At 35.3% G+C, this 26,881-nt stretch overlaps 4 protein-coding genes and 1 non-coding gene across 6 annotated transcripts; 4 read left to right on the forward strand and 1 right to left on the reverse strand.

Moving 5' to 3' along the window:
• Nucleotides 1-1,344: 1,344 nt before the first annotated feature.
• TRNAP-AGG (transfer RNA proline (anticodon AGG)) lies at nucleotides 1,345-1,416 on the reverse strand. The gene has a single exon. It is a non-coding gene; the product is annotated as a tRNA-Pro (tRNA).
• Nucleotides 1,417-5,598: 4,182 nt separating this feature from the next.
• On the forward strand, nucleotides 5,599-10,371 carry LOC100233062 (MLO-like protein 3). Its single transcript, XM_002275324.3, has 16 exons — nucleotides 5,599-6,121; nucleotides 6,199-6,256; nucleotides 6,353-6,458; nucleotides 6,561-6,612; nucleotides 6,685-6,801; nucleotides 6,989-7,049; nucleotides 8,122-8,210; nucleotides 8,346-8,420; nucleotides 8,517-8,605; nucleotides 8,707-8,756; nucleotides 8,846-8,886; nucleotides 8,969-9,142; nucleotides 9,232-9,267; nucleotides 9,375-9,442; nucleotides 9,545-9,605; nucleotides 9,724-10,371. The coding sequence occupies exons 1-16, from the start codon at nucleotides 5,996-5,998 to the stop codon at nucleotides 10,072-10,074; spliced, it is 1,554 nt and encodes a 517-aa protein (XP_002275360.2). The 5' UTR covers nucleotides 5,599-5,995; the 3' UTR covers nucleotides 10,075-10,371.
• A 1,434-nt stretch (nucleotides 10,372-11,805) lies between these two features.
• On the forward strand, nucleotides 11,806-13,074 carry LOC100854914 (uncharacterized). 2 transcript variants are annotated; one of them, XM_010655243.3, is made up of 3 exons: nucleotides 11,832-12,172; nucleotides 12,248-12,321; nucleotides 12,397-13,074. In XM_010655243.3, the coding sequence occupies exons 1-3, from the start codon at nucleotides 11,942-11,944 to the stop codon at nucleotides 12,818-12,820; spliced, it is 729 nt and encodes a 242-aa protein (XP_010653545.1). In that variant the 5' UTR covers nucleotides 11,832-11,941; the 3' UTR covers nucleotides 12,821-13,074. The 2 variants fall into 2 exon arrangements, with proteins under 2 accessions (XP_019076984.1, XP_010653545.1); XM_019221439.2 differs by having other exon boundaries at nucleotides 11,806-12,172; nucleotides 12,248-13,074.
• A 3,601-nt stretch (nucleotides 13,075-16,675) lies between these two features.
• LOC100256842 (peroxidase 21) lies at nucleotides 16,676-18,134 on the forward strand. Its single transcript, XM_002275252.3, has 5 exons — nucleotides 16,676-16,755; nucleotides 16,888-17,036; nucleotides 17,122-17,310; nucleotides 17,389-17,554; nucleotides 17,652-18,134. The coding sequence occupies exons 1-5, from the start codon at nucleotides 16,677-16,679 to the stop codon at nucleotides 18,053-18,055; spliced, it is 987 nt and encodes a 328-aa protein (XP_002275288.1). The 5' UTR covers nucleotide 16,676; the 3' UTR covers nucleotides 18,056-18,134.
• Nucleotides 18,135-19,905: 1,771 nt separating this feature from the next.
• Nucleotides 19,906-22,365, forward strand: LOC100267116 (L-type lectin-domain containing receptor kinase VIII.1). The gene has a single exon (XM_002275208.5). It carries the CDS (start codon nucleotides 20,121-20,123, stop codon nucleotides 22,248-22,250), a length of 2,130 nt encoding a protein of 709 aa, XP_002275244.1. The 5' UTR covers nucleotides 19,906-20,120; the 3' UTR covers nucleotides 22,251-22,365.
• The last annotated feature ends 4,516 nt before the right edge of the window (nucleotides 22,366-26,881 follow it).

Genomic DNA, 26,881 nt, shown 5'->3' on the forward strand with positions numbered 1-26,881 from the left:
AATTTTCTCTTTTTTATCCTACCTAAGAATTATCAAAGTAGATGACCATTTCTGGTCATTATCACCCACATTAATTTTCTCTAAAAAAATATTGATATTACAAACTAGATTATTGTCTAATTTTTATAACATTGTAATTCTTTGAGAAAAAAAAAATTATATCCTTATATATTTATAGTGAAAATAATATGGGTGGAATAAAAAAGATGGAAAGAAAAAATGGAAGGAAATTGAAAAAAAATAGAAACAACATTATATATATGTAAGTATGTATGTATGTATGAATGCAATGAAACTTCATCTAGCACTTTTCTAAATGCAACTATCATATTTATATGGATTAATTAATTTTATAATTTTATATATAACTCATATGACATGAGACTATATAAAACTGAAAAACAAGATTGAAAAATTAAATTGATAATAAAGCCAAAAAAATAGTTTAATAAAAAATAAAATCTATGTATCTATATAAAGAGTCACACTTATGGATGACTTTAACATGATATAAAAAAATATTATCTCCAAGGCAAACTTTAATATTTGCATTAAATTAATGTTTTAAAGTTACAATTTTAATAAAATGTATAGAAATCAAAGTCATATGACCTTTTCAAGGCACAGAGTGTCATAAAATAATTTTTGTCGGGTCTTTTTTTAAAATATCTTTAGAATGGTTTTTGTGGTGTCATAGATTTGAAATATTAATTATATTTTATTGTTAAAAAAGAAAAAGAAAAAAAAAAGACTAAGATAGAACCTTGACTCATAACTTTTGACTTTTGAGGCCATTCCATAAAATAAAAAAAATAAAAAAAGTAGTTGATTAAAAGGGTCGGTAAAAACCTATTTTTTTAAAATTTAATCCTTTATTTATTTATTTATTTTTATCTTATTTTGATAAAAATACGTTTATTATTTTCTTATAAAAATAACAATTTAATATATATATATAAATATTTGAAATGATAAAAAAAATTTATGTAAAAAAATAAGTTCAAGTAAAAACATAAGAAGGGTTAGATTTACAATTTGGAGATTAACTATCCTTTTAACCAAGTATTTAAAAAAGAAAAAGAAAAAAAGCTGAACGATATTGCAAAAACATTTGGGCCGGGCTTTATAGGGTTTAGGGCTTGGACTGATCTATGATATATTGTTAGTTAGGCCCAAGAAAAACCAAATGAGTGCCAAGCCCTCATTGAACGTGGGCCTGACATGGGAAGGTAAGTAGACCCAAAGTGCAACATAATTTTGAAGTGGGCCGGAAACCAGGCCAACTGGAGCAGTTTATAGTTTGTACTACACTATTTGCAAAAAACTTCGCAAACTTAAAAAATGGGGGCATTCCGAGAATTGAACTCGGGACCTCTCGCACCCTAAGCGAGAATCATACCACTAGACCAAATGCCCACTTGTGTTTCCAACAGTGCTTTAAAATACCTAAATATTTTACTTTAATTCGTCTAAAATGTAAGTCAAAATTTTAAAAGGAGAAAGTCAATACCAGGTCTCTCAATATGAAAAGGTCCCAAAAATTATTAATTTTTCACGACTATTCGTGCACTCACTTTTTCCCAATCTTCATTTGAAGTAGAAAAGGATGGTTATATACATATAATCACCAAAATCTTGTGTTATCATGACAAATATTATTTTTTTTAATAAAATATATTCAATTATAAAATCATCTTTAATATTTTGTGCCACGCTTGAGCTAATTTTGAGCAGCTAGTAAAAGGTTAACTAGAAGAGGATTGATGTGAATTGAGCTTACTCATATTTCTCAATATATTAACTTTAGTCTTATGAAGAGGCTTTTGGCCATTAGGATATTTTATATCAATGGACAACAACATTTTTAGTTGTTAGAAAAATGTTTCATCAAATAAAATTGGATTACATTCATAAGATTTTAAGGAAAAATGTAATAACATTTTTTTTTAATGTAAATATTATCTGTTTTAGTTTCAATGACACTTATGCTTTTAAAGTATGTTTACATGGTTAAAATAACTCACATCATATAGGATATCAAAATGTAATTAACTCTTTCTTTCTATATGCAATTTTGATAAGAGTTTAGCGAACTCGTTTCTGCCTTGAGGCCAATAACCATTGATGTTTTTGTTAACCACATGTAAAATGTCTTGTGTAATCAGGTAGGCTAACTAGTATATATCTTTTCTTTATTTTAATGTGTAACTAATTTGCATGTTAAGGGCCTTTTTTTTTTCTCTCTTCTTTGCTTTTCCTTCTCTTTAAAGCAAAACTGCTTCTTAGAGTTGGCTTTTGCAATTGCAATTTATCTTTGACTTCTTACTTTGAACTCAAATAAGACCTTTTTGTGGTTAAGCGACTTTGTTCCAAGTCTTCCTATTCCCTTTGCTTCCCCAATTGAAGCCCTTAAAACCTAAGTACTTTTTTTTGTTTGATCAAATGATTGATTTGGATTTAGAATTTCTCTTTACTAGGAAGAGAGTGTGGATCGGGTGTCCTCTTGGATGTTCTTTGTTGTATCATATAAAATTGTGAGATCATTTAGATAGATATGCACTCATACGGAGTCAAATAAAAAATTGCGAGATCATTTAGATAGATAAATACTCCTATGAAGCCAAGTTGTTAGGAAATAAACCTCTCAAAACACCAAATTAATGAAGCAAATAAAAAACAAAATAGTGCAGACAAAATCAACACATGAAATTTATGTGGTTCACCCAAAATAGGCTATGTTCATAGAGCTGTTGCAAATCTTCACTATCTCCCAACCCAAAACTCAATTACACCCAAAAAAAAAAATGATAGTTCTTTAACTCAAGAGAACTTCACTTTTTCACTCAAAGAGTTGTATCACTCTTTTTCTCTCAACTTTGAGATGGAGAGAATGAGGAGAAAGACCTCTATTTATAGGATCCTACTACCACCAAGTTTTCATATAGATCACACACTATTGCCAATATATAAATGATAATATATGATTCAGACTTACCTGTATCCATAATTTCATCTTCCAACATTCTTTATATATATATATCATTCACACACGTATGGTTGTGAAATTCTCTGTGCATATTTTGTGTCCTACAATCAAGGATTTTCTAACCAATACTATTAAGGATTAACTTTAATACTATTTATAATAATTTGTTTCATTTTATATGAATATTATCATTTATGGGTCCAAGAGACTCCATAACTTCAAAACGAGTCTATATAATTAAGAGTAGTCTACTATATATATAATAACATGAACTTCTTCTAAGATAGGATATAAAAAAAAATGTTTTAAAATTCTTCATGTTAGATCTTAAATTTTAACTTTTTGTATAAATAAATTTGTTTGATAAAATATTAGTCATATCATAATCATGCCAAACAAATTTAGAAAACCAACTAACAGGATGATACATATAAAATATGGGCTTGATAACATTTATGCATTTCATGAGAGAACCTCCCTATCTAACCAAAACATAATTCATTTCATACCTCCTCCTCCAGCTTTCCAATAAAACTTTTCAAAACAAATTTGGAGAAAAGAAAAAAGAAAAAGAAAAAGAAAGGAAATTCGTGAAAGAAAATTAATATTTTTTAAAACAACATCCCATTGAAATCTAATTAAAAAATGCTACAATTTTTATTATTTTAGTAAGTTAATTATTTTTAAGTTCTAAAGTCTAACAAGAAACTTGCATGTCACTCAATAGACACCACAAAAGTATGGTAGTTACTCACTTAGTTTTTTATTCTAAATTATTTTTGAAAATTAATAATTTTTTTTTTATATACAAGACGTTAAATTTCAACCGATTTGGAGTTTGTTTGAATAATGACAAAATTCAACGAAGTTATAAGAAATTAATTAGAAGCTAGGCACACTCATAAATATATTACAAAGAAATCAATTACTATTTCAAACAAAATTGAAAAAACTTCTACAAATCAATATTTTTTATCATTCTAATCGGGGTAGAAATAGGATAAAAGTTAGTTTCAAGAAGCAAAAATAAATTAAAAAGCAATGTTTGATTAATCAATTGGTCTATTTCTCTTTTAAAATTAAGGCCATGTGTTCAATTCCTTATTATGTGCCCCTATATATAAGTCCTGGTTGAATCCGCCGGTGATTCTAATTTCTATTTTATTGACATCGTTACGTTAGGTAACAAAATTCCAACACTAAGAAATTAAAAAAAGAGTGCTTTAATAATAGATCCGGCATCTTTTGGGGTCCTTACATGACACTAGTTGATTACAACTTAGAACAGAAAGGAAAGTGACTGCTCCATAAAAAAACAACTGTGATGATAATGAATATATATTTTTTTAATGGGCTTTCTTGACTAGTACGTTTAACCGTTTAAGATTGTCATATCAAAACATGACTTTTTCAAAGTCCTCCGGTTTGCGAGGAGAGGAATCCCAGTTTCTTCATTGCATTAATTTAATTTGGAACCAATATTCATGAGTTCGGGGCCCATTTTTGAAACACGAAAATGGGCGTTTTAACCGAATTCACATTGATTCCTTGTTACATCTTGTGGGACCCGACGTCGTCCAGATATTAGGACGACACCTTGGTTTACTGCATGCACAGTAAACTCCCGGAACGGTCATACAAAGTCTAATAATTATTTTGTTAAGACTTATAAATATATACTTGCCACTGGACTAAATTATTTTCATTTTCTAACCGGACAAAATGTATGGTTAATTGGAGGAACGAATAGAAAATGAGATTGAAGTTAAGACTTAAAATAATTGTTGATATAAAGTAAATTGGAGTCGAATCCTTATTACGTTGTATCTCTCAAAACTTTTGCCTAATGATAGGGAACTAGATGAGTTTCTTCTTTATACAAAGGATGTCAAAACGGGTGATTCAGGCATGTCCATTTGAATATTAAGTTAGACAAAGATATGTCAGGTTCTTTTAAGGAGATAATGAGTAGGCCAGTTTCAACATGCGTACCTTGTTAATATTTCAGGAGGGTTTTTATAGTGTTCAGGAGAAAGCCACTTTAGTGTTAACTAAACACTTTGACATTCTCTGAAATAATGACTGTCCTATAGGTGGCAGAACAATCATTATAACGTTGGGTAATAAGTCTTGAAGATTGATTGGATGGTTATGTCCGTTTAAGGAGTCCGATCCTACTTATTGTCTAGCCTCATGATCGGGATGGAAAACCTCGCATCCGGACATATGTGACACGTGGATTGACACGTGGAGTGGAGCTCCTACGATAATTTCTATATTCTCAAGTCAAGTCAATGACTCTTTCTTTGTAAGGGCACAAATAAAATATATATTTTATATTTTAAAGATGTGTTTTTTATGGTGGAGAATGAGAATCAAAAGAGACAAAATTCCAAGATTGGAACTAAGGGAAGCTGAGGGTGAAGCAAGCTGAGGGTCCCACATTTGTTAGTTCCACATCAATTACGAATAAATGATTCATCAAGTTGTCAGAGATGAATTGTCTGCGTCGGTTTGGTTGGGATTGTAACAGATTGAAACTCAGAGATGATTGTAGGCCGTGGGACTGGTGGATTTTAGTGGCGCGTGGACACTTGATTTCCCTTTGATCGTCAAGACTGTTCCTCACTTCCCCCACCATTGGAACACGGGGGACGCGATGAAGCCATGGTTACACACATAGAAAAAATTTGGCCGTCAGTCTGCACAAAATTTTTATAGGTGAGAGATTTCAGCATTTCACAAACGGGGAAAACTTGACTACCTTCGTGTCAATACAGTTGATTTAATTCCCACTTGGACAGAAGATCACGGCCCTGCATCAAATGGGTCCCATATGAAATGACTGATCGATCAAAACATCCATATGATTGTATGATGATTTCTGTGTCAGAAGCTGACGCCTAGTGTGAATTGCGGAAAGAAAGAAATAGTTTTTCCGGTTTGGTTATATATATATATACACACAAGTTCCCCATGTTGATCGTGTTTTCAGCGTAGGAAATATCCATGGCGACTGGAAACAACTCCGTTCGCTCTCTGGAACACACCCCGACGTGGGCATTGGCGGTTGTCTGCTTCTTCTTCATAGCCATTTCCATTGTTCTTGAGCACTGTATCCATCTTCTCACCAACGTAAGCAATTCAGTTGAAACTTGTTCCTTTTTATTGTTATTTTGTTTGAATTTTCTGCTGATGGGGAGTTGGTGCAGTGGCTTAAGAGACATCGGAAGACTGCGTTGTGCGATGCCGTGGACAGACTCAAATCCGGTGCGGTTCAGATTAGGGATTTTATGTGTTGGCTTAGGTTTTGGTGTGGGGACTGACTGGATTTTGATTTTCTTGTACTGTTTGGATTCGATGCAGAGCTGATGCTTCTGGGGTTCATGTCTCTACTACTAGCAGTAACTCAAGAGCCTATTTCCAAAATCTGCATACCACCCAAGTATGCTGACAAGATGCTTCCCTGTCGGTAAGAGACTGAAATCCAAAATTCAAAAGTACAACAATACCAGCACATGGCAACCCAATTTATTGGAAATTTGTATGATGATGTGTTATGGCAACAATATAGGCGACTGGTTGAAGATCAAAGTGCAAATACTACTGATCCTTGCACGTCTAAGGTATGTATATATGTCTCTAAGAGGGGAATTGGTTTGATGATTGAGTATTGATGACCCAAATGAAATTTTCAGGGTATGGTTTCTATAGTGACCCAAAAAGGGATCCAGCAGCTTCAAATCTTCATCTTTGTGCTGGCTGTCATGCAAATTGTTTATAGTGTTCTCACCATGGCTTTGGGCAGGCTTAAGGTAAAATGCTCATGTTACATGCTGTCTAAATTTAATATTACCAACAATATTCTGGACTTGCAGCTAGGGTTTAGACTCTCTTTCTCCATTTCCAGATTTTCTTTTTCTTCTTTCCATTAGAACACTTTTGTACCATGCTCTCCGTCAAATGTAGAGTTTCTTAATTTTCTCATTTTCATTTCTCTAGATGAGACGTTGGAGTGCTTGGGAGAAAGAAACACAAACAACAGAGTACCTCGTTGCCAACGGTATGTTTAAATCTATTTCGATGCAAATTGTTGGTCGGTTAATGGCTTGATACGCATTCATAATTTGACCACCAAGTAATACAGTATGAATTTTAGTGTAGCGTGCTCCGACCTTCCCAGGAAAACCCGCAAGGTTGCAAGAGCTTCACTTGGGCATATAACCATTAATTAAACTAATGTGTTTCATAAACTCTAAAGTGAAAGCAGAGACTTCATGAACATTTCTAGATCTCTCTTCCACACCAAGAATTTGGAGCCACAATGACAGAAAATGTATGGATCTCTTGTCCTCATATGTATTGAAATCAGAATATGAAGGGGCTGTGGCCATAGAAGTGGACCAGGATATTAAGATTTCTTGTAAAAAATTCCACGGTTCTAGAGGGATGATGTGTGTGTTTGAAAAGCGCTTCTTGGCCCAAAATGATAGCTTAGCTTGACAGGAAAATGGATTCTAGGAATTCCTGAGTCCTAAATGGGGTGCAGTTTTTTTATTCTGATATTTTGTTAATCAGCCCTTACCACGTTTCCAATGCACCGGACCAAATTACTCAACGCCCACAAGTGGGTCACATTTTTTTATTCTGCGAGGGTTATCTAGACTCTAGAGACATAAGAAGGCGCGTGTACTCACGCGCATCGCCACGTGTGATGTTGCCTTTTGAAAACATTTTGCTTGTTTGATTTGATTTTTTTTTTTTTTAATTTTTAAATCCTTTCTTGCTGCCCGTTTCACTAGTTTCGATTTGACTATGACGGTCAGGCTGAGTAGTTCCTCAGGTCAACTCGGTTGCCGGCTCTTTAGGATGTTGAATAAACGAAAACCAATTTATTTGTATTCTATATGATGCATTGACTATTGCGTGTCCGTTGTCCGCGTTCTTTACCTGTATATTTGTTTCTCAATAAAAATTGCTGCGTGTTTAGTACGAAAACTACGTTATTGTCGCATCACTTTCATCAATGTAGAAAGAAAAATCTGAATTTTCATGTTTCTCCAGGGAGAAAATTATGCAAGAACCTACGAATTTTTTGTCTGGGAAGTTTTATAATTCATCTTTGTATTCGTCAGATCCTAATCGATTCAGATTCACGAGGCAAACAACTTTCGGAAGACGGCACATGTCTTCTTGTACAGAAACATCCCTTCAATTGTGGACAGTGAGTTGCACATTCAGCAGAAATGAATTACTAATCAGTTCCTTGAATCTGCAGTAATAAATAGTTTGATAATATAGAAGTTTTAACAACGTACTTCGGATAAAATAATAATAATGAGTGTAATTAATGATGCAGAAATGCTTCTTCAGACAGTTCTTTCGATCAGTGGTAAAGGTGGACTATATCACTCTGAGGCATGGTTTCATCTCGGTAACCATTTCTATGTCTCTCAAATCCTATCTTCCTAATGAATGAAAAGGGAGCTTCATGGATTAACGTCGACCATATGTTTCATGAATATCTCAGGCTCATTTGGCACCCAATAGCAACTTCAATTTCCAAAAGTACATACGACGATCACTGGACGAGGATTTCAAGGTCGTAGTCAGCATCAGGTTGTAGATTTAAATACTAAAATATTTGTGGCCATATCTGCATTTTTCAAATTGCCTTTCTCTAACTCTCATAATGTGTATTTTTGAAAATCCTTTGATAGCCCTCTGATGCGGTTTATTGTGGTTATCTTCTTGCTCCTAGACGTACATGGTAAGTATGGTTGCTTACGTTCAAGACATTTATTATTTGGATATTTTGTAGTATGGTGTCATAAACTCTGTTTGAACTCGATTAACCAGGTTGGCATGTGTATCTCTGGGTGTCCTGCGTTCCTCTTTTGGTAAGAATAAATTGCTGCAATGTAATTTAATTCATCTTTTCTTCAATCTTTCAATCACCAGTCCATTTTGTTGTCTTTGTAGATAGTGCTGATTCTGGGAACCAAACTGGAAGTCATTGTGGAGAGAATGGCCCTTCAGCTAAAACATCAGAACTATGTAATCAAAGGAACTCCTCTGGTTAAGCCCAATGACAATCTCTTCTGGTTTGAGGACCCAAGATTTGTTCTGACTCTTATTCATTACACTCTTTTTACGGTAATTTTTCTCCATAAACCAAGTTCTTTGTCGAATATTGGTGGATCATTATTGAACTAACGCATACTACCTTTACTGGTTTGTTTTAGAATGCATTCGAGCTGGCCTTCTTTATCTGGGTTTCAGTGAGTATTCGTTTGTTCATTTATTCTTTTAAAACTCAATGTATTAGCAATGATTTAATATTCTTCATTAATTTGGTTTAACCTCTGATTATGTCCTTGATCTTCAGATAGAATTTGGGTGGGACTCTTGTTACCATGAGCACACGGTGATCACTGCCATAAGAGTGGCGTTGGCGTAAGGGCTCATTAATTAGCTACTACGTACAGTGTTAATGATTATGTATTGATTTCCAAATTTTAATTTCCAACTACTAATTCCAACGTTTTGACTCCTCAGTGTGACAGTTCAAGTCCTTTGCAGCTATATTACACTTCCCCTGTATGCACTAGTGACACAGGTGAAGCATTCTTGAAATCAGTGGCTTTATCACCACCGCCCGTTCGTGCATATTGTCAATTTTCTCAGTATGAACATAAATTCGATTTTTTTTTTTTTTTTTTTTTTTGGGTTTACAGATGGGATCACAATACAAGGGTAAGGCACTGGAAGAGCAGACGGCCAAAATCATAAAGCAGTGGCACGCGGAGGTAAGGGAAAGGAGGAAGAGGCAAGAACAGTCGTTACAATCTCCTCGGACATCTTGGACGACAGAATGGAGCCCCAGGAGGAGTAGTGTGACTGAATCTTCATCGCTTCTACGACAATGTAGGCTAGGAGGAAGCCCTACTAGCAAAGGAGAAATCGTGGAGGTGGAAGAAGAAGAAAGTGTAAGAAACGAGGCTGCCTGGTCAAGGTTTCGGTCTATGGCACCCATGCTAGAATTGCCAGCAGTGAAGCGAGATGGGAGATGGAAAGAAAGAGAGTAGGAGGAATGGCAGGGAGGTGAGGTTTGTTTGGGATTGGGCAAAAGCGAGCTCATGGCTAAAGCAAGGCATATGCGTGGCTTGGGCGCATCATGGTATTGGGCGTGTTTCTTGGAAATCCATGTACAACAAGGGCAGTGAGTCAAGCCGTGGCTGGGTTTCTCTCTATATCTTTACAAATATGTGTGCATCCATGAATGACATCCATAAACTGTAATAATTATATACACACTATTATTTGATCCTATATATATTAAGACAAAACAAGAACTGATGGTGATGTCATAAGGGATGGTGAAATCTTCCTAGTCTCTATCAATTTTTTTTTTTTTTTTATTTGTGGGGTTTCTCCATTATTCTTGCACTCACACACTTAATATTGTATGAAAAATAATTGATTTGCCAATTTGTCTTCTCCATTATCGTTTTCTAATGAATACCCATTAGCATATGATGTGAATTCTTATACTATATATATATATTTTTTTTCCAGAGGGATATATGGGCGGATTTTACACTTGACTTGAATGCTATTACATGTGGCTGCTACCCCATACCGTAGTAGCTAAGAACTAATAATTTTTTTTATATGTAAGTAATTAAGTTGTATGTAAGCACAATGGGTGACCTATCCCGAACCCGTTCCATTGTTTATGATCTTATTTGTTTTTTTTGTTCTTTAGAATAAAAAATTATTTTTGAAAATAATTATAAAACAAAGCTTAGTTTTTTTTAATTAATAGAATTAATTGTTATATGTCAAGGGTGTAATTAAAAGGGTGTTCGGTAAATAAATTTAATGACTTAATTTAAATCATTAAATAGATTAAATATATTTAATAAAGTAAAACTTTAAGTGAAAAATAACTTTAAATATTAATTCAAAATAATTAACTTATTTTTAATCTCAAACTCTTTTTATCTTATTTAATTATATTTAATAAAAATATGTTTTACAACTACAACTCTACATTCACAACTCATTTTTTATAAAATATATTTTTGTAGTTAACTTATAAAAATATTTAACAAATAAATTTATTACTTAAAATTAGTGAAAATAAAATATTAGTTAAATTAATTAGGATAAATATGTAAATCAAATGAAATATTAAATTAATTTTAACTAACAATCTCAATATTTAAAGTAAAAAAAATCAATGATAAGTTTTAAATTAATAACTTAAGAACAATTTAACTTAAATTAATTTAAATTATTAAGTAATAAGTATTTAATTTTACCAAATACCAATTAAATTATTTTTATAAAAAATATATTTATAAAAATTAAATAGTAAAAAAATATATAAATCTCTAAATAATTTTAATTATCTATATATATATATATATATTTATTATTATTATTTTTTTCTTTCATGCTTTTGGGAATAATCTTTTTGTTTTCCTAATTTTCAGAACTAGTTTAACCTGATGCGGCAATGCCCGGAGGAGTGAGATGGAGTGGCCCCCACATTTGGGCAGCATTGAGGAAGCCTGTTGAACCTTGGGCTCAAATGGCTCATCGCATGTTGGACTGGAGTCGTTTGAGCCCAAACAATTAGACAAAGCACAAAGTCTGCCTGGTCCAGGCCCAAATCTCTTCGTACTTGTCAGTTGTCAGTGATTGGATGCCCCACCAGATGGGGGAGTAGGATCGAAGAATAAGGGCAAAAGAGTAAATTAATACGCAAAAGAAGTGGAAATGAGGAGGAACCTGAGTCATGACCACATCCTCCCACTCTCCAAAGCCTCCCCCACTCACTTTTCATATTCATTCTCTCTCTTCTTTCATCACCACCACAACCATCCTCCTTATATTCACAATTTCATCTCTCTCTCTTCCCCCCTCTCTCCCTCTCTCTCTTTCTCCATGGCCCAGAATCACTCTCTCAGCTTGCTTGTAGCAGCCATGGATGGTCTCTGGTTTAACCAAGTCATTCTTTTCTCGAACCCCATGTCACTACTCAGCCCCACTACCCTCAGAATTGCACCACAAACTACCTCATCAGATTCTCTTTTGTATTGCTTATCCGACCTTTCTGCACCACCTCCTTCAGAAGAAGAAACCTCAGCTTACTTATCCGCAAGCCCTCTTCCACAGGTAATAAAAAGCCACTCGTGTCTCCAAACTTAAATTTGACACTCTTGTTGAATGACGTTTCCTTTTTATATATAGTTAGTAGATGAGGAAGATGATCCCAAGAATCAAGGTGAAGACAAGGAAATGAAGCAGAAGGAAAGACCCAACAGGTTGAATCTTATGACAAGAAAAACCCGCTCATTTTCATCATCACCTGCCACTAAAAAACGTGCTAAAAATCACAGATACTTGGGTGCAGTGACAAGTTTACCCAAAACCATGAGCTGCAAGAGCTTGAGGGAGCTAGAACTTGAAGAAGTGAAGGGGTTCATGGATTTAGGTTTCAAATTCAAAAGAGAACACTTAAGTCCACGGATGATAACCGTAATCCCTGGCTTGCAGAGACTCGGAGGATACAACAATGAACAGGAAACTGAACTATCAGATTCCACTCAATCAGCTAATTATAAAGATGATAAAATCGAAGAAGAAGAAGAGGAGGAGAGAGCTGTAGTGAGGCCGTATCTTTCTGAAGCCTGGTTAATAAAGAGACCTGATTCGCCATTACTAAACCTAAAGATGCCAAGGGTGTCTGCCTCTGCTGACATGAAGAAACATCTATGGCACTGGGCTAGAACTGTGGCATATGTAATTCAGCAGCAATCTTGAAAGTAGTTCATCCTCCCACAGAGAATAACTACAGAGATGCATATGCTCATGCTGTGGAGATCAAACAATCAATCCGGAATCAAGAATCTCTTTCAAACACAGCTGCAATTGTAAAAAGGAATAAAGATCGATGTGAAACAAAGTGTGCAAATGTATTTTTGTTACTGTTTACCTTTCCTTTCCCCTAAAAAGGAACGGAATAGAATGTATTTTTGTAAGTAAAGCAAATCGGAACTTAAACCCCCTTTGTTCTACTTTATCTTGCTTTCCTTCCAAACTTTTAAGCCTCCATTTGAATCTCAGAAACAATGAGAGCAGAAAAAACTAAAATCCATACAAAAGCAATTTCAAGGATTAATTCCTTTGTTCTTTTCCGCCTCTCAGAATCCAAACAGATGAGCATGAAGGGATAAGGCAACAAAAAGAGAACGAACACGTCCACAAGATTAAAGGAGTCCCACCAAGTTGAGGGTGAGAGAAAAAAAAAACACTAAGCTATGATTTACAAGATAGCTTTTAGCACAAGGCAAGCACCCCACGATATAATTCCATGTTGCTTTGTCTCGATGTGGCCGCTGAGAGTGATTCATGTGATGGCAAGAGTTTTGTTGGATTGGGGTACGTAGTGGTAATCATCTTCCAACCAATTGAAGTATGTGATAATAGGGATCACAATTCACAAAGGATGGATGATGAACAACTTGTGTGGGGAGTTGGCACTACCCAAACGTATCCTCGTCCCACCTTATATCACAAGCAATGTTCTTCACAGGTTAGAAATGAGGCCCATATGAAGCCCATCAACTTTTTCTTACTAGAGGTGTTCCTTCCTTCCAACATAATTATCACATCCCCATTCTTACATGTGGCAGGGTCAATTTTTTGCTGGACGTGACCTCCTGTTGCACTGGGCATTCCCACTTAAGCTATAGGACAGAGATGTTTCGAAGCTAGCTTGTGGATTCCGGAGCTTTTCGGCCGTGCTTGGTGTTGAGAGTGGATGACAACTGGAGGTTCGGGTCACACCATCCCAACCCCTCACGTGTATTTATTTCCATCTCCATAAAATAATAATAAAAAAAATAAACAGGGTGGAATTGGCGTAATAAATTCCCATACTCATTCCACTTGCATCATGTAATTTTATTTTTTTTTTCAATTTTTTTATTTTTAAAAGTTTAAATTTTATTAAAAATAAAATAATTAAATATTATAAATATTTATAATTTATTTTTATAAAATCAATATTTTATATATGTAAAAAGGTTTTAAATAATAATACTAATGGGATAAAATTGTATACGACCATTCCAAATCATCCATAGTTTTTTTAAAAAAATTTAAAGTTGTTTCATTTTTATCCTAAACTTTGTAACTCATCCAAAAAATATGTGTGGACCTATATTTTTTTTCATGTATGTTCACTTAGAGGCGAAACTTAATAAAAAATTGAATTTTAAAAAATTAGAATCATCATTTATTTTTATTTATTTAAAAAAAATTAAAATAAAAAATACAATCCTAAGTAACTCTTTTGTAAAAAATAAAAAATAAAAAATGTGAAAAAAAAATCAAAATCCCAAATGCCAGATGTTAGATTATTTATATGAAATGTATCACAAGATAGTTTTTTTTTTTAAGCCCTAATTGTATCTTTATCAAATAAATAGAGGAAATTATCATAATTGATCAATTAATCATGAATATTAAGAGTATAATTCTAATTATTATACATTTAAATATAAATATCTTTAATTTAAAATTTGAATAATTTAATAAATAAATCATTTGCTCATGTTACTCTCATCTAAAGTCGAATGCAATCCCGCCTACGGTTACCTCCGACAGCAAGGCGGATTGATCTGGGCTCGAGAGCTCGGCTTCGGCCCAAAAATTCTCTGACAGGTGGGGACCGGGCTAAACTTACATCTTTACGGCGACAACTCTTCTCTCATTGGGCCGGAGGAAATATCTATTTCACAAAAGACTGATGCTGGGAACACAATGGGCATGCAACCTGCCAAAGCAACATGGACTCAATTATCAGCACAGGATTAAAATTGTGGGCTTAATTTTGGCCTTATTTCTCAATTTTAAAAGGGTTTACCCTCACGAGGGAAAATGGGCCAAAGGACATGGATTTACCTACTTTGAGGATCTGGCCCAATTCGGTTGAACTAAGAATTTTTCATTTCTTGGCCCATCAAATAAAGAACCCAGTGTAATCATAAGTACTGGTAAATTTCTCGAGTTTTAGACTATTTTATCCACTTTAGGGGCAGATGAGGGGCAGATGAGACTTCCCAAAAGCCAAAATGTTGGCGCACCAAAAGAAAATAAAAATGAAAAGCTCCAAGCATTATGGCTAAAATCACATTAAAAATTACAGCAACGAAATGATGCATTGATTGCGTCAATGATTCCCTACTCTACCTTACTGCCCAACGAAGGCCTATCTGATTCACAAAGAATTTCCACCACATCTTAGGTGGAATTGGATGGATTGACCACAAATACACTCCCAAATCCCCACAACTTATCCTTATATTGACTAAATACTGAATCCCCACTAATCTTTCCAAGGGACCAATCCCATCCTATTTCTTGGTCAGCCACATACCAGTAATGGTGCTCCTATCTAATTACAATGAATTCCACTATGCTTTTGGTCCACTAGCAGTGACATGGCACCCCATGTTCAGAGGTTAATATTGCACTAAAATATTTTACTCACTCACCAAATGGCTACTTGCTGTAAAATATTTTGTTCTTTGATAAGGAGATATCAATTAAATATGTAGGCATCTTTTAATTAAAAAAAGATAGGGAAAAGATGGGCAAATTATGACACACTGTCTATGATGATAAACTTCTGATGTTCTCCCCAATCTTTTTGAATGAAGATAGGGAAATGCAAATTACCAATCTGGACCTCATAATATTGAACCATCAATTTTCTGGATATGGCTCAGTATAAATATCACACTTCTTAACATTTTGATCAAATTTTTAAAATTGAATAGAGAATGCTATGGGAGATAATATAGATGATTGAATAAGTAAGTTTGAAAGTCTGAAAGCGTGGAGGAGGAATGGGCTCCAGTGGCAACAAAATGAAGGAATCAATGAACTGTAAGCAAATTTTTTTAATCAATTTTTTTTTTATATGTGGACTCACAATGATTGCAGATTAAAGGCACTGCACCCAAAAAGACAAAAAAACTAAATTTTAAAATTGCTTCTAACTTAAACGAAGTGGCCACCAAGTTTAATGGATTATCAATTATGGTGGAAGTTGACGTCTTTATTTTATTATTGTAAATGCAAGATTCTCTTCCTCTTTTTTTTTCCTTTTTTTTCTTTTGGCAATTATCAGGTGATTCTCATAATTCATGAGAAATTATTAGGAAACCAACAAACTAAAAAATAAAAAGAGAAGATGTATTAGCGTTATATGGTTGGTACTTGGTAGTTAGCTAGCTAGGGCCAAAGGGTGGGGCCAAAGGGGCACCCTGAAAATATTAGAAAAAAAAAACCTCCCCTTCTTAGAGGAGATTCGAACCAAGTCTACTTCTGCTCGTCTTAAATAATTACAACTTTAGCTCAATTTTAAGTGGAAAAATTGTATGTATATGTAAAGTACTAGTTCTACCACTGGCACGCCCAAAAAAGAAGGTTACTTAAATATGATAATGAGCATTTTTTATTTTTGGGTGTAAAAACCGAAAGAAGTGGAGCAACACGCGTGGGTAAAATAGCCGAAAGGTCAAAGAAAGTGGGGCGTAGTGGAGAGGCTTGCACTTGGAAGGCATTCCTATATAAGACTTAGCCTCATTTAGTGAGAGAGCCAAGAGAAATGGCCCGCAACAGGCGTCAACTTAGTGACCCCGGCATCACCTTTCTGTTTCTGGCGTTACTCTTACACTTCTACTCTGGTATCTCATTATATACCTTTACTAAATATGTAATTGAATTTCGCCTTGCAACTCATGCCTACCACATTACATAAGATAGCTCTGGTAATTACCAAAGGTAATATGAGTGGTCTATATTATTTTTTGAAATAGGCACAAGTGTTCTCCAGCTAAATTATTACTCAGAGAGCTGCCCCAGAGCCGAAGAGATCATCAAACAGCAAGTCGTCAACCTCTACCATAAGCATGGAAACACAGCTGTTTCATGGATTAGAAATCTTTTCCACGATTGCATGGTTAAGGTACTACTCTGCTTCAAGTACGTAATTAATAGAATCTCCTATTGGCTAATTAATTATTAATTAATACGTGATTTTTATGATGTAGTCATGCGATGCCTCGCTCTTGCTGGAGACAGCGAGGGGCGTAGAGTCGGAGAAGCTTTCTTCCAGGAGCTTTGGGATGAGAAATTTCAAGTACATCGACACAATAAAAAAGGCTGTCGAGAGTGAGTGCCCACAGACGGTTTCCTGTGCTGATATTGTGGTCCTTTCTGCAAGAGATGGCTTTGAGTTGGTATGTATTTGTTGAAAACAATCGCACAATCAAAAACCAAAACAGCCTTGAACTGAATCATGTGCCTATGTTCTACAGTTAGGAGGACCATACATTGAAATGAAGACCGGGCGACGAGACAGCAAGGAAAGCTATGCAACAGTGGTAGAAGACTCCATCCCTAATCACAATGATTCCATGTCATTAGTCCTCTCCCGCTTTCAATCCATTGGCATCGATGCCGAAGGGACTGTTGCGCTTTTAGGTATGTGATTATCCCAGTCCACTGTATATCCACTATACATTTTAGATTTCGAAGGAGTGCTGTATATGAATCTTTCGATTATGTCCCCATGATCCAGGAGCTCACTCAGTTGGTCGAGTACACTGTGTGAATGTCGTAAATAGGCTCTACCCCACAGTGGACCCAACCTTGGATCCTGAGTATGCTGAATACCTTGAACGCCGGTGCCCTTCGCCGGAACCTGACCCAAAGGCAGTGCAGTATGCAAGGAACGATCTAGAAACGCCAATGGTGCTTGATAATATGTATTACAAGAACATTTTGAGCCACAAGGGACTACTATTAGTTGATCAACAACTCGTTTCAGACCCAACTACATCTCCCTTTGTGGAGAAGATGGCTGATGACAATGGCTACTTCCATGACCAGTTCTCTAGGGCTCTGCTCTTGTTATCTGAGAATAACCCTCTTACCGGAGACGACGGAGAGATTAGGAAGGACTGCCGCTATGTGAATGTATAGTAGTTACAATTCTCCCATAAGTAAAACCAAATGCCAACTTCTCGTATGCTTCAATAAAGTGATATCCTTATATATAGAACAGAGATTGAATGATCAAATCAAAGACCATCATGCATCTTCGGCCCAATCTGGGCTTAATGGGCCTAGATAGGCCCTAACAGAGTATGGTAGAAGCTACTTTCCACATGTGCCTCCTCCTCTTTACCCATGCTTCCTCACTTTTCTCGGACGATGCTTGTTTTAATAGGTGACATATAATTGAATGGCTCATAACTCACTCCTTATCAAGATGTCTGATCAATTATAGGAAGATATTTCAACCTTAAAAGCCAATGGACATGTGCTAGTGGTAGCCCAACTCAACATAACTTGTGTGTAAATATTGTGAAGGGCGTAATCTTTTCATCCAAAATTAGGTAGAAGGGTACGTCTAGACACTACTAAAATATACGAAACAAACAAGTCATGAGTTGGTTTACAAGATAGGGAATGGCAGTGCATGTGTCTGTTGCAGAAGTTTGGCAATTCTAAAAAGTAGAAGACTGCAGGCGCACATAGAAAATAGCTCAATACTTAGATGCCTATGCAGTCAATTCCATAGCAAGGAATCTCATCCAAAGCCAGGAAAGTTATGGGCTGAAGCACCCCACATTTGTTCACCTTTCTATATTCCTTTCCTGCCCCCAAAATTAACGGAACAATTTTGTTAGGGAAAAGCTTAACATAGCCCAAACACGTCCAAAAATTAAAGGTAGAAAAAAAAAAAAAAAAAAACAACAACAACAAAGGGTCTCTTGCCTTATTCTTGTATAGATACCTGACCACTTTTCATTGGCACACTTTGATAGAAACTTTGTTGGTAATTATCCTTTAGGTCACGCATTCTCTTGACTTTGCATACACTTGAATTAACGTCGGACGAGTACATATACCTAACGAAAACAGCTTCTTAAATAGAAATTTATCATAAAAGATATGAATGAAATTAATTACATGTGGCATGAAGGATTGTTCTCAGTTACATTGAAATGCACTCAACCTGCCTATCAACGCACTAGTACCCTCTCATCCAAACAACTCAAACAAAAATGATTGCGTGTAGCCACCATGGCCACCTAACTGTAGGACCCTGTGGGCCCACCACGTGGCAATCATCGGAGTTGCCGAATGGTGACACGTGCCGGCGCAGCAGCAATGATGATGCACAAGGGCCCAAGCCTGATGCTCTCGAAGGTTGGAGAACTCTAAAAATCCAAGAATTCCGATGGCTTACGTGGCAGAAAAGCGCCAAGCGAGGGAGCGTGGCGGTGGTGGTGGTTAGAGGTATGGCGCACTCAGCGTACTATACAATAGACTATAGAGCCGCCTTTGTCACTACTGCACGAGCTTTGGCTGACTAGGTCACGTGCACTCATCATGTTTTATTAAACTGTTCGTCTGCTATTTTAATCCCGCATTTCGTCCCTCGTGGTCCGTGTTCCACGCGCCCTTGCTGATATATGAAGAGCATCACGTGACACAGCATCAGCATTTACTTGAAAATTCAGGCATTATTTGTAAGAAAGAAAAAATGAAAATAATTAAATTGGTATGAAATATGAAGTGTGAGAGATTTTTATTCATTCGATCGAATTTTAAATTATTAGAGGGAGGTGTTTTTCGTTCTTTTAATTTTAGTTTTAAATCCTAATTAAAAGTGGAAATGATAGCGTGAGCCGGCGGATATTGATGAAACGGTGTAGCAGATGAAGTTGCAATCTAAAGTGGAAACCGAAGAGGAAGAAAAAGGTTTCTTTATCACCGAAAATTTAGCCGTTGGGATGAACACGTGTCGATCAACACAACCACCTGTCTTCATCACTATTCTTGGATGCTCACTCCTAGTATTCGTTGTTTGTTTGCTCGGCCTTCTTGTGCTTTTTAAGACGAAAAAATTCCACTATACGAGACTCTCTCTCCATCTCTCTATCCCTAAACCCGAGATTCAATCTCACTTCTCAGTCCTCCGGCGAAACAAATTTTAATCCTTGATTGTGTATGTAATGGGTGGTTGGCAAAACTAGCAATGTTGATTCTTTCAGGCGAATTTTACAGCATTATTTTTCTCTGTTTGCCTCTGCTTCTCTGTTTCTCCGGTGATGTTCTCACCGCCGGCTCGACTGAATTCGACTTCGGGACGTTGACTCTGAGCAGTTTGAGGCTTCTCGGGGACGCTCATTTGAGTAATGGGAGCGTGAGGCTCACACGAGACCTTGCCGTTCCCAACTCCGGCGCCGGGAGGGTTCTGTATAGTAAGCCGGTGAGATTCCGTCAGCCGGACAGTCATGTTACTGCGAGTTTCTCGACTTTCTTCTCCTTCTCTGTCATAAATCTCAACCCATCTTCAATCGGCGGTGGACTCACGTTTCTCATTTCCCCGGACGACGAAGCCGTCGGTGAGGCCGGCGGATTCCTTGGACTCATCGATATGAAGGGTCTCTCCTCGGGCTTCGTTGCAGTAGAATTCGACACTCTCATGGACGTGGAGTTTAAAGACATTAATGGAAATCATGTGGGACTAGATCTGAACAGCATGGTATCTTCGCAGGTTGGCGATTTGGGAGCCATCGGAATCGATCTTAAAAGCGGCGATCTCGTGAACGTGTGGGTCGAATACGACGGGTCAACTCAGTTGTTCAACATATCAGTGTCTTACTCCAATCTCAAACCCAAAGAACCCCTTTTGTCTTTCGATCTTGATCTGGATCAGTACGTGAACGATTTCATGTTTGTTGGGTTCTCCGGGTCGACTCAGGGCAGCACAGAGATTCACAATATCGAGTGGTGGAGCTTCAGTTCATCTTTTGATGTGGTCTCGGCCACTGGGTCATCATCTCCACCACCTCCAACGGCTAGTTTGATGAATCCAACGGCTAATTCAGTGATCCCACCGCCACCACCATCTATGGCTCCTTCTGCTTCTGATTCAGTCTCTCATACGGCTAAGCCGTCTTCATGCCATAACCAGCTATGTAAGCAAGGACCAGGCGCTGTTGCAGGAGTGGTAACAGCGGGAGCTTTTCTTGTTCTGTTTGCTGGTGTTCTTATCTGGGTATTCTCTAAAAAATTCAAACATGTGAAGAAATCCGAGTCTCTGGCGTCAGATGTCATCAAAATGCCTAAAGAATTCACCTACAAGGAGCTCAAGTCTGCAACAAAATGCTTCAATTCGACTAGAATTATCGGGCACGGCGCGTTTGGGACGGTCTATAAGGGTATAATACCGGACACAGGCGACATTATCGCGGTGAAGAGATGTAGCCATAGCACCCAGGGAAAGAACGAATTTTTGTCTGAGTTATCCATAATTGGAAGTCTCAGGCATAGGAATCTCGTCAGGCTTCAAGGTTGGTGCCACGAGAAAGGTGAAATTCTGTTGGTCTATGATTTGATGCTGAATGGGAGTCTTGATAAAGCCCTGTTTGAAGCCAGAACACCTTTGCCATGGTCCCATAGAAGAAAGATCCTAATGGGCGTTGCCTCTGCTCTGGCCTACTTGCACGAAGAATGTGAAAACCAGGTCATCCACAGAGATATCAAGACCAGCAACATAATGTTGGACGAAGGCTTCAATGCCCGGTTAGGAGATTTCGGCTTGGCAAGGCAAATTGAGCACGATAAGTCGCCGGACGCAACAGTCGCAGCCGGAACAATGGGGTACCTGGCCCCTGAGTATCTCCTCACTGGAAGAGCAACTGATAAGACCGACGTGTTCAGCTACGGAGCCGTGGTTCTAGAGGTGGCCAGTGGAAGGCGGCCCATTGAGAAAGACACAAGTGGGGTTGGAAAAAATTTAGTGAGCAGCAATTTGGTGGAATGGGTGTGGAGTTTACACAGAGAAGGAAGGCTGTTGACCGCAGCAGACGCAAGGCTTGGAGGAGAGTTCGAGGAGGGAGAAATGAGGAGGGTGCTGATGGTTGGACTGTCTTGCTCACACCCAGACCCAAACGCTAGACCCACAATGAGGGGCGTGGTCCAGATGCTGGTGGGCGAGGCTGAAGTCCCCATTGTCCCAAGAGCAAAGCCTTCCATGAGTTTCAGCACATCCCATCTCTTGCTGAGCTTGCAGGACAGTGTGTCCGACTTCAATGGCATGATCACTATCTCCACCTCCTCATCTGATCACAGCTTCAACGGAGGTGCGGAACCGGTGTGAGTGAGTGAATTTTCATATATTTATTCATTTTCCTTTTACATAAAAATTCGTTTATTTATGTATGTAATGTAACACACAATAACAGGCAATCTCTATGCAGAGGAATGTTCAGAGAGCCGTGAGAAGTTATTTTATTTTATTTTTCCTTTTGGGGAAGGGTTTTAGCCTTGATTATCATAAATTTTGCTGTTTCTTCGCTTATAAAGTAGTTGTAACTTGTAAGGAGACATTTGGTTTGTGGTGTGTGGATACCGGAGAGAACGAGATACGAGAGTGAGGGTGGGTGGTTGCTTTCACAAGTAATCTCATAGTCAAAAAGCAGACACCAGAGCTTGAGTAGAGGTCTGGTAAAGTATAGTGAAAAAAGGAGTGCGCATTTATTATTGACCTTTTTTAGATTTTTTAATTCCCAATGCATGGGTGGCTTGGATTACGGGACATTGAATTATGGATTCATGAAGTGAGTGATTGTACCCTTGAAATGTCCTTCAATTGCATGTTATGTTGATTCCTATGGATGATGCCCTCCTCTCATTTACCCTTTCCCCATTTAACAACCTACCAACCTACAAACTTATCATATCCACGTGGGTTTCAAAGGAACGGTAACATTTTGTGCCAAGTCACAACTTTAAAAGATAATGCTAAAAATTATTTTATCATTTTTATTTAATATTTAATATTTTTATATTTTACATTTTTTATTACAAACAATTGGCTGATACTAAGATTCCATGTACGCATCAACTTCCCTTTACCAATTGAAATAGAAATAGTATGAGAATCAGAAATTTACAAAGCAAAAGTTAATGTCTCATTGTCCAGAACCCTTAAACGCAGGGCAAGCCGACAAATTCTCTACTCCGAGACGTACCACCTCCAATTTATCAGAGCCACTCGGCACCCACCCACCACATACGCCAACGTTGATGAATTTTCTGGCTAAAATTCAAGTGCAAGTTGCATTTTCCGTTATTAATTATTTTTTAATTACTATCCTTTTTTAAGTAATTTATATTGAAATTAGTGAATAAGTTAGATGGTGTTTGTTTTTTTACTTAATTCTAAATAGAACTTTAATACTATTAAGTTAAATATTATGTTATTTGTTTTTATAGTATTTTATTTTTATTAAGTATTAAAAAGTAAAAATAAAAATTAATATATTATTTTTTTATTTAGAAAAAGTTACATATTTTGGTTTTTTTTATTTAATAAAAAATTTATAATAAGTCATGAAAAAATAGAAAAACAAATAACCCAAAATTTAAAAACAAATTACTTTAAATAAAAAACTAAAAAAAACAAATATCACCTAAATATTTTAGTTTTTTCTATTCAGTAAAATTTTTTTAATAAGTTTGAAAAAAATAGAAAAACAAACAACCTAAATTTTAAAAATAAATTACTTCAACAAAAAGTTCAAAAAACAAGTGGTATTTACTTTTTTACTTAATTCTAAATAGAATCTTAATACTTAATACTATTAAATATCATGTTGTTTGTTTTTGTAGTATTTTATTTCTATTAAGTATTAAAAAGTAAAAAAAAAAACCAATAAAAATAGAAAAACAAACAACTTAAATTCTGAAAATAAATTATTTTTAACAAAAAATTAAAAAAACAAACACCACCGTAGTATTATTCTATTTCTTGTAAAATGGGCCATGGTGAAGTATGCATTACACATTTACACCTACCCTATGTGTTGTATACTTGTATGTTATGAATAGAAAGCTAATAACGTCCAAATTTCCTGCCTTACTTTATAGTATGGGTTTGATATTGGGGGTGGGCTTGAAATTTGTTTTGTACGGATGGAGAATTTGTGAGTGGCGAGAGCTAAGTGTGATTGTATAAAGGGAAATGTGATTGGGCCCCGCACGTTGGGATAATGGTTGCCGACGTATGTACGAGATTTAGACATTGAGGAAAGGAATATTGAGTTTAACGTGTGGTATGTGTGATGGGATTGTAGTGGAGGGACTCATTCAGAGTCCACGTAATTTGTATCATACTTAAATGATAAATCACCAAGGTTATGTTTGTTGAAATGTTGCTTTCAATCACGTGGGTATAAAGTGCTTGAAAATTTTTATCCAAAATGCATTCTTTTTGTTAGGGTACTCTCCTATCCTAATTCCTACCTTCTTAAATTGCTTATGAAATTGAGAACCCATTTTGTAATAATTATAGAAAGCGTGTTTAACTTAAAAAGTGTTTTTTAAAAAATATATGGTGTTTGACAAATTTTAAAAAATATTATTAAAATTCTAAAAAATCATTTATTGTGTTGAAAAATTACTTATAATATTTTTTTGAAGAAACACTTTACGTCATTTAGTAATAATTCTATGAAACGCTTTTAATATTTATAGTATTTGAAATTTTTTATAATTCAAGTGATAGAAATATTAAAACCGTTTTCCTACTAAAAATATTTCATATAAAAATATTGTTAAAAGCATTATAAATTGTAAGGTTTTATATCTTGTATTATGAAATTACTTAGAAAAAGTTGATAGATAGTTTTTTTTTTTAATTTTAGATCAAAAATTAAGTTTTTAATTTTTATTTCATTAGGACATATTCAATTAATAAGATAAAAAGCAATCAATCATATAACGGAAACGTGATAAAATCCTTCAAAGGCTTTGTGAATGTAAAAACTCACAACATTAACAAATGGTAGAATTAATCCACTAATAATAAAAGAGCAAGTATACAAATTTACGAGTAAAACACTACCTCTCCCATAAAATACTTATACTTACATAGGAAGAATGATCTTCCTTCCTTAAAAACATGAAATGTAACCTTTTATCAAAAGAAACAATACCCTTCAATAATTTTTTAATTCATATCACTCATCAAACACTTTTTAAATAAAAAATAAAATAAAATAAAATATCAAAATAAGATTATATGTATGATTTTCAATATATGAAAGTTATTTTTTTTTTTAAATATGGATAGGATATTATTTTACTCATTTTAATCAAATATTTTTCATTTAATTTACCTCTGAAAGAATCTATAAAAATATCGAGGATAATGTAAATCCTAAGAAACATGTAAAGTCAAAAAATAAAATAAAATAAAATGAATTTACCAAACTTATCATGCATGACCAAGTTGACTAACAAAAGTGAAAATATATAATTCTCAAAACATAAACATGGGTGGGTCAAGATGATTGAATTTCTTATCTTCTAAGTTCGACATTCTACCAGCATTAAAACAAAAGTGACACTCATAAAAATCTTTGAATTGCATGCGGCTGGTGGCTAAGCATCATGATAAACGCAATTTCCTCTTGAAAAAGTGCGTAATGACTAATGATAGACGAATAAATTATAAGACTTCAGCACCAAGGCTGCTCCCCACATCCCACACTGCCCTTTAATTGCCTCTTTCTCATTCAGTTCAACACTCTGGTGTCAAACACTATCAACGTTTGTTTGACAGAAACTATAAATCAACACTAACAAATTCCAATCTCATCGCCTATTGGAGCCACATTTTGTACTGAATGTCCTGGGAAAATTCATGCTTAAATCACACTCTTGTCTTTTGGATAGTTTGTGTTGTAGTAAGGGACAATCAAGGTGATTAGATTCTCTACTCTAAAAGGGATTTTTGTCGATAAATTTATATTATTAAAATATGATCATTTGCAAATTATTGTTAACTTTGCGGTGAAAACTATTAAATATTAGCCAAACTCGTTGTTTGAAAAAATGAATTGAAAGTTAAAATAATATATTATTTTAATAATAATAAACTCTCTTTTCAAAAGACGGGTTCATTAAAAAAGATTCATTTATTTTTTGTACGTATTTGCTCTTGGTAGGATTTCAAATAGTATCGAAAATTAAGGTCATAATTAAGAAACAAAACAAGAGCAATTAGGTTATGGGACAATTATATAAATGGGGTAGTTGAAGGTGATAATGATTTTAAAGGGGACAAACTTGAAGGAGCTTCAAGCCCTTTACAATTTAAAAAATAAGTGAAGTACAATTTGTTAGATCAAGGTTTGATTAATTTTATGTTTTAATGATAATAAAGTAAAGTTTGGATCTAAATGGTTAATATTTAAGTATAATAAATAAGAAGATCTCTTTGGAAACATTAAAAAAAGAAGAATTCAAGAAAAAGTTTAAGAGGAGAAAAAAATCCAATAAATGCACAAAGAGTAGTGCCATAGTACAAGAAATTTGAAAAGAAAATTATGAAAAGCAATGTATTGTGTCCAACAAATAAGAGAAAAGAGATTTGAAGTCAATAACTTACAATTTGACATTGAGTTATATTTCAAAACTTGGTAGACTTTCATTTTGAGGTCAATTTCAAATAATCGATCAAAGTTATTTTAGAGCAACTCATATATCAATTTGAAGTTCAGGAAGCCTGAAATCCAAAACTTCAAATAACGTGTGAATCGAAGTTGAAATAAAGAAGTTTGTTTTTAGGCTTTTAACCATTGGAAGTGGAGTGTCCATCTACATAGATGACTACTTACCTTGAGAACGGAGTTTTGGCTACTAAAAGTCATGTGAACATACGCTTGGATGACCACTAGGTGATGTAAACAATCAATTAGCCGTCCATATTTATCCTTTAATCTT

Source organism: Vitis vinifera, chromosome 8, assembly GCF_030704535.1.
Source record: "Vitis vinifera cultivar Pinot Noir 40024 chromosome 8, ASM3070453v1".
Classification (NCBI taxonomy): Eukaryota; Viridiplantae; Streptophyta; class Magnoliopsida; order Vitales; family Vitaceae; genus Vitis; species Vitis vinifera.

What these genes read in the sequence shown, in the direction of transcription:
- LOC100233062 (XM_002275324.3), top strand. Translation starts at nt 5,996, where the DNA reads ATGGCGACTGGAAACAACTCCGTTCGCTCTCTGGAACACACCCCGACG. An exon ending in GACAAGATGCTTCCCTGTCG is followed by an intron (nt 6,459 to 6,560) that starts GTAAGAGACTGA and finishes GCAACAATATAG; the next exon opens with GCGACTGGTTGAAGATCAAA. An exon ending in CTGATCCTTGCACGTCTAAG is followed by an intron (nt 6,613 to 6,684) that starts GTATGTATATAT and finishes TGAAATTTTCAG; the next exon opens with GGTATGGTTTCTATAGTGAC.
- LOC100854914 (XM_019221439.2), top strand. Translation starts at nt 11,942, where the DNA reads ATGGCCCAGAATCACTCTCTCAGCTTGCTTGTAGCAGCCATGGATGGT. An exon ending in CCGCAAGCCCTCTTCCACAG is followed by an intron (nt 12,173 to 12,247) that starts GTAATAAAAAGC and finishes TTTTATATATAG; the next exon opens with TTAGTAGATGAGGAAGATGA.
- LOC100256842 (XM_002275252.3), top strand. Translation starts at nt 16,677, where the DNA reads ATGGCCCGCAACAGGCGTCAACTTAGTGACCCCGGCATCACCTTTCTG. An exon ending in ACTCTTACACTTCTACTCTG is followed by an intron (nt 16,756 to 16,887) that starts GTATCTCATTAT and finishes TTTTTGAAATAG; the next exon opens with GCACAAGTGTTCTCCAGCTA. An exon ending in CAAGAGATGGCTTTGAGTTG is followed by an intron (nt 17,311 to 17,388) that starts GTATGTATTTGT and finishes TATGTTCTACAG; the next exon opens with TTAGGAGGACCATACATTGA.
- LOC100267116 (XM_002275208.5), top strand. Translation starts at nt 20,121, where the DNA reads ATGTTGATTCTTTCAGGCGAATTTTACAGCATTATTTTTCTCTGTTTG.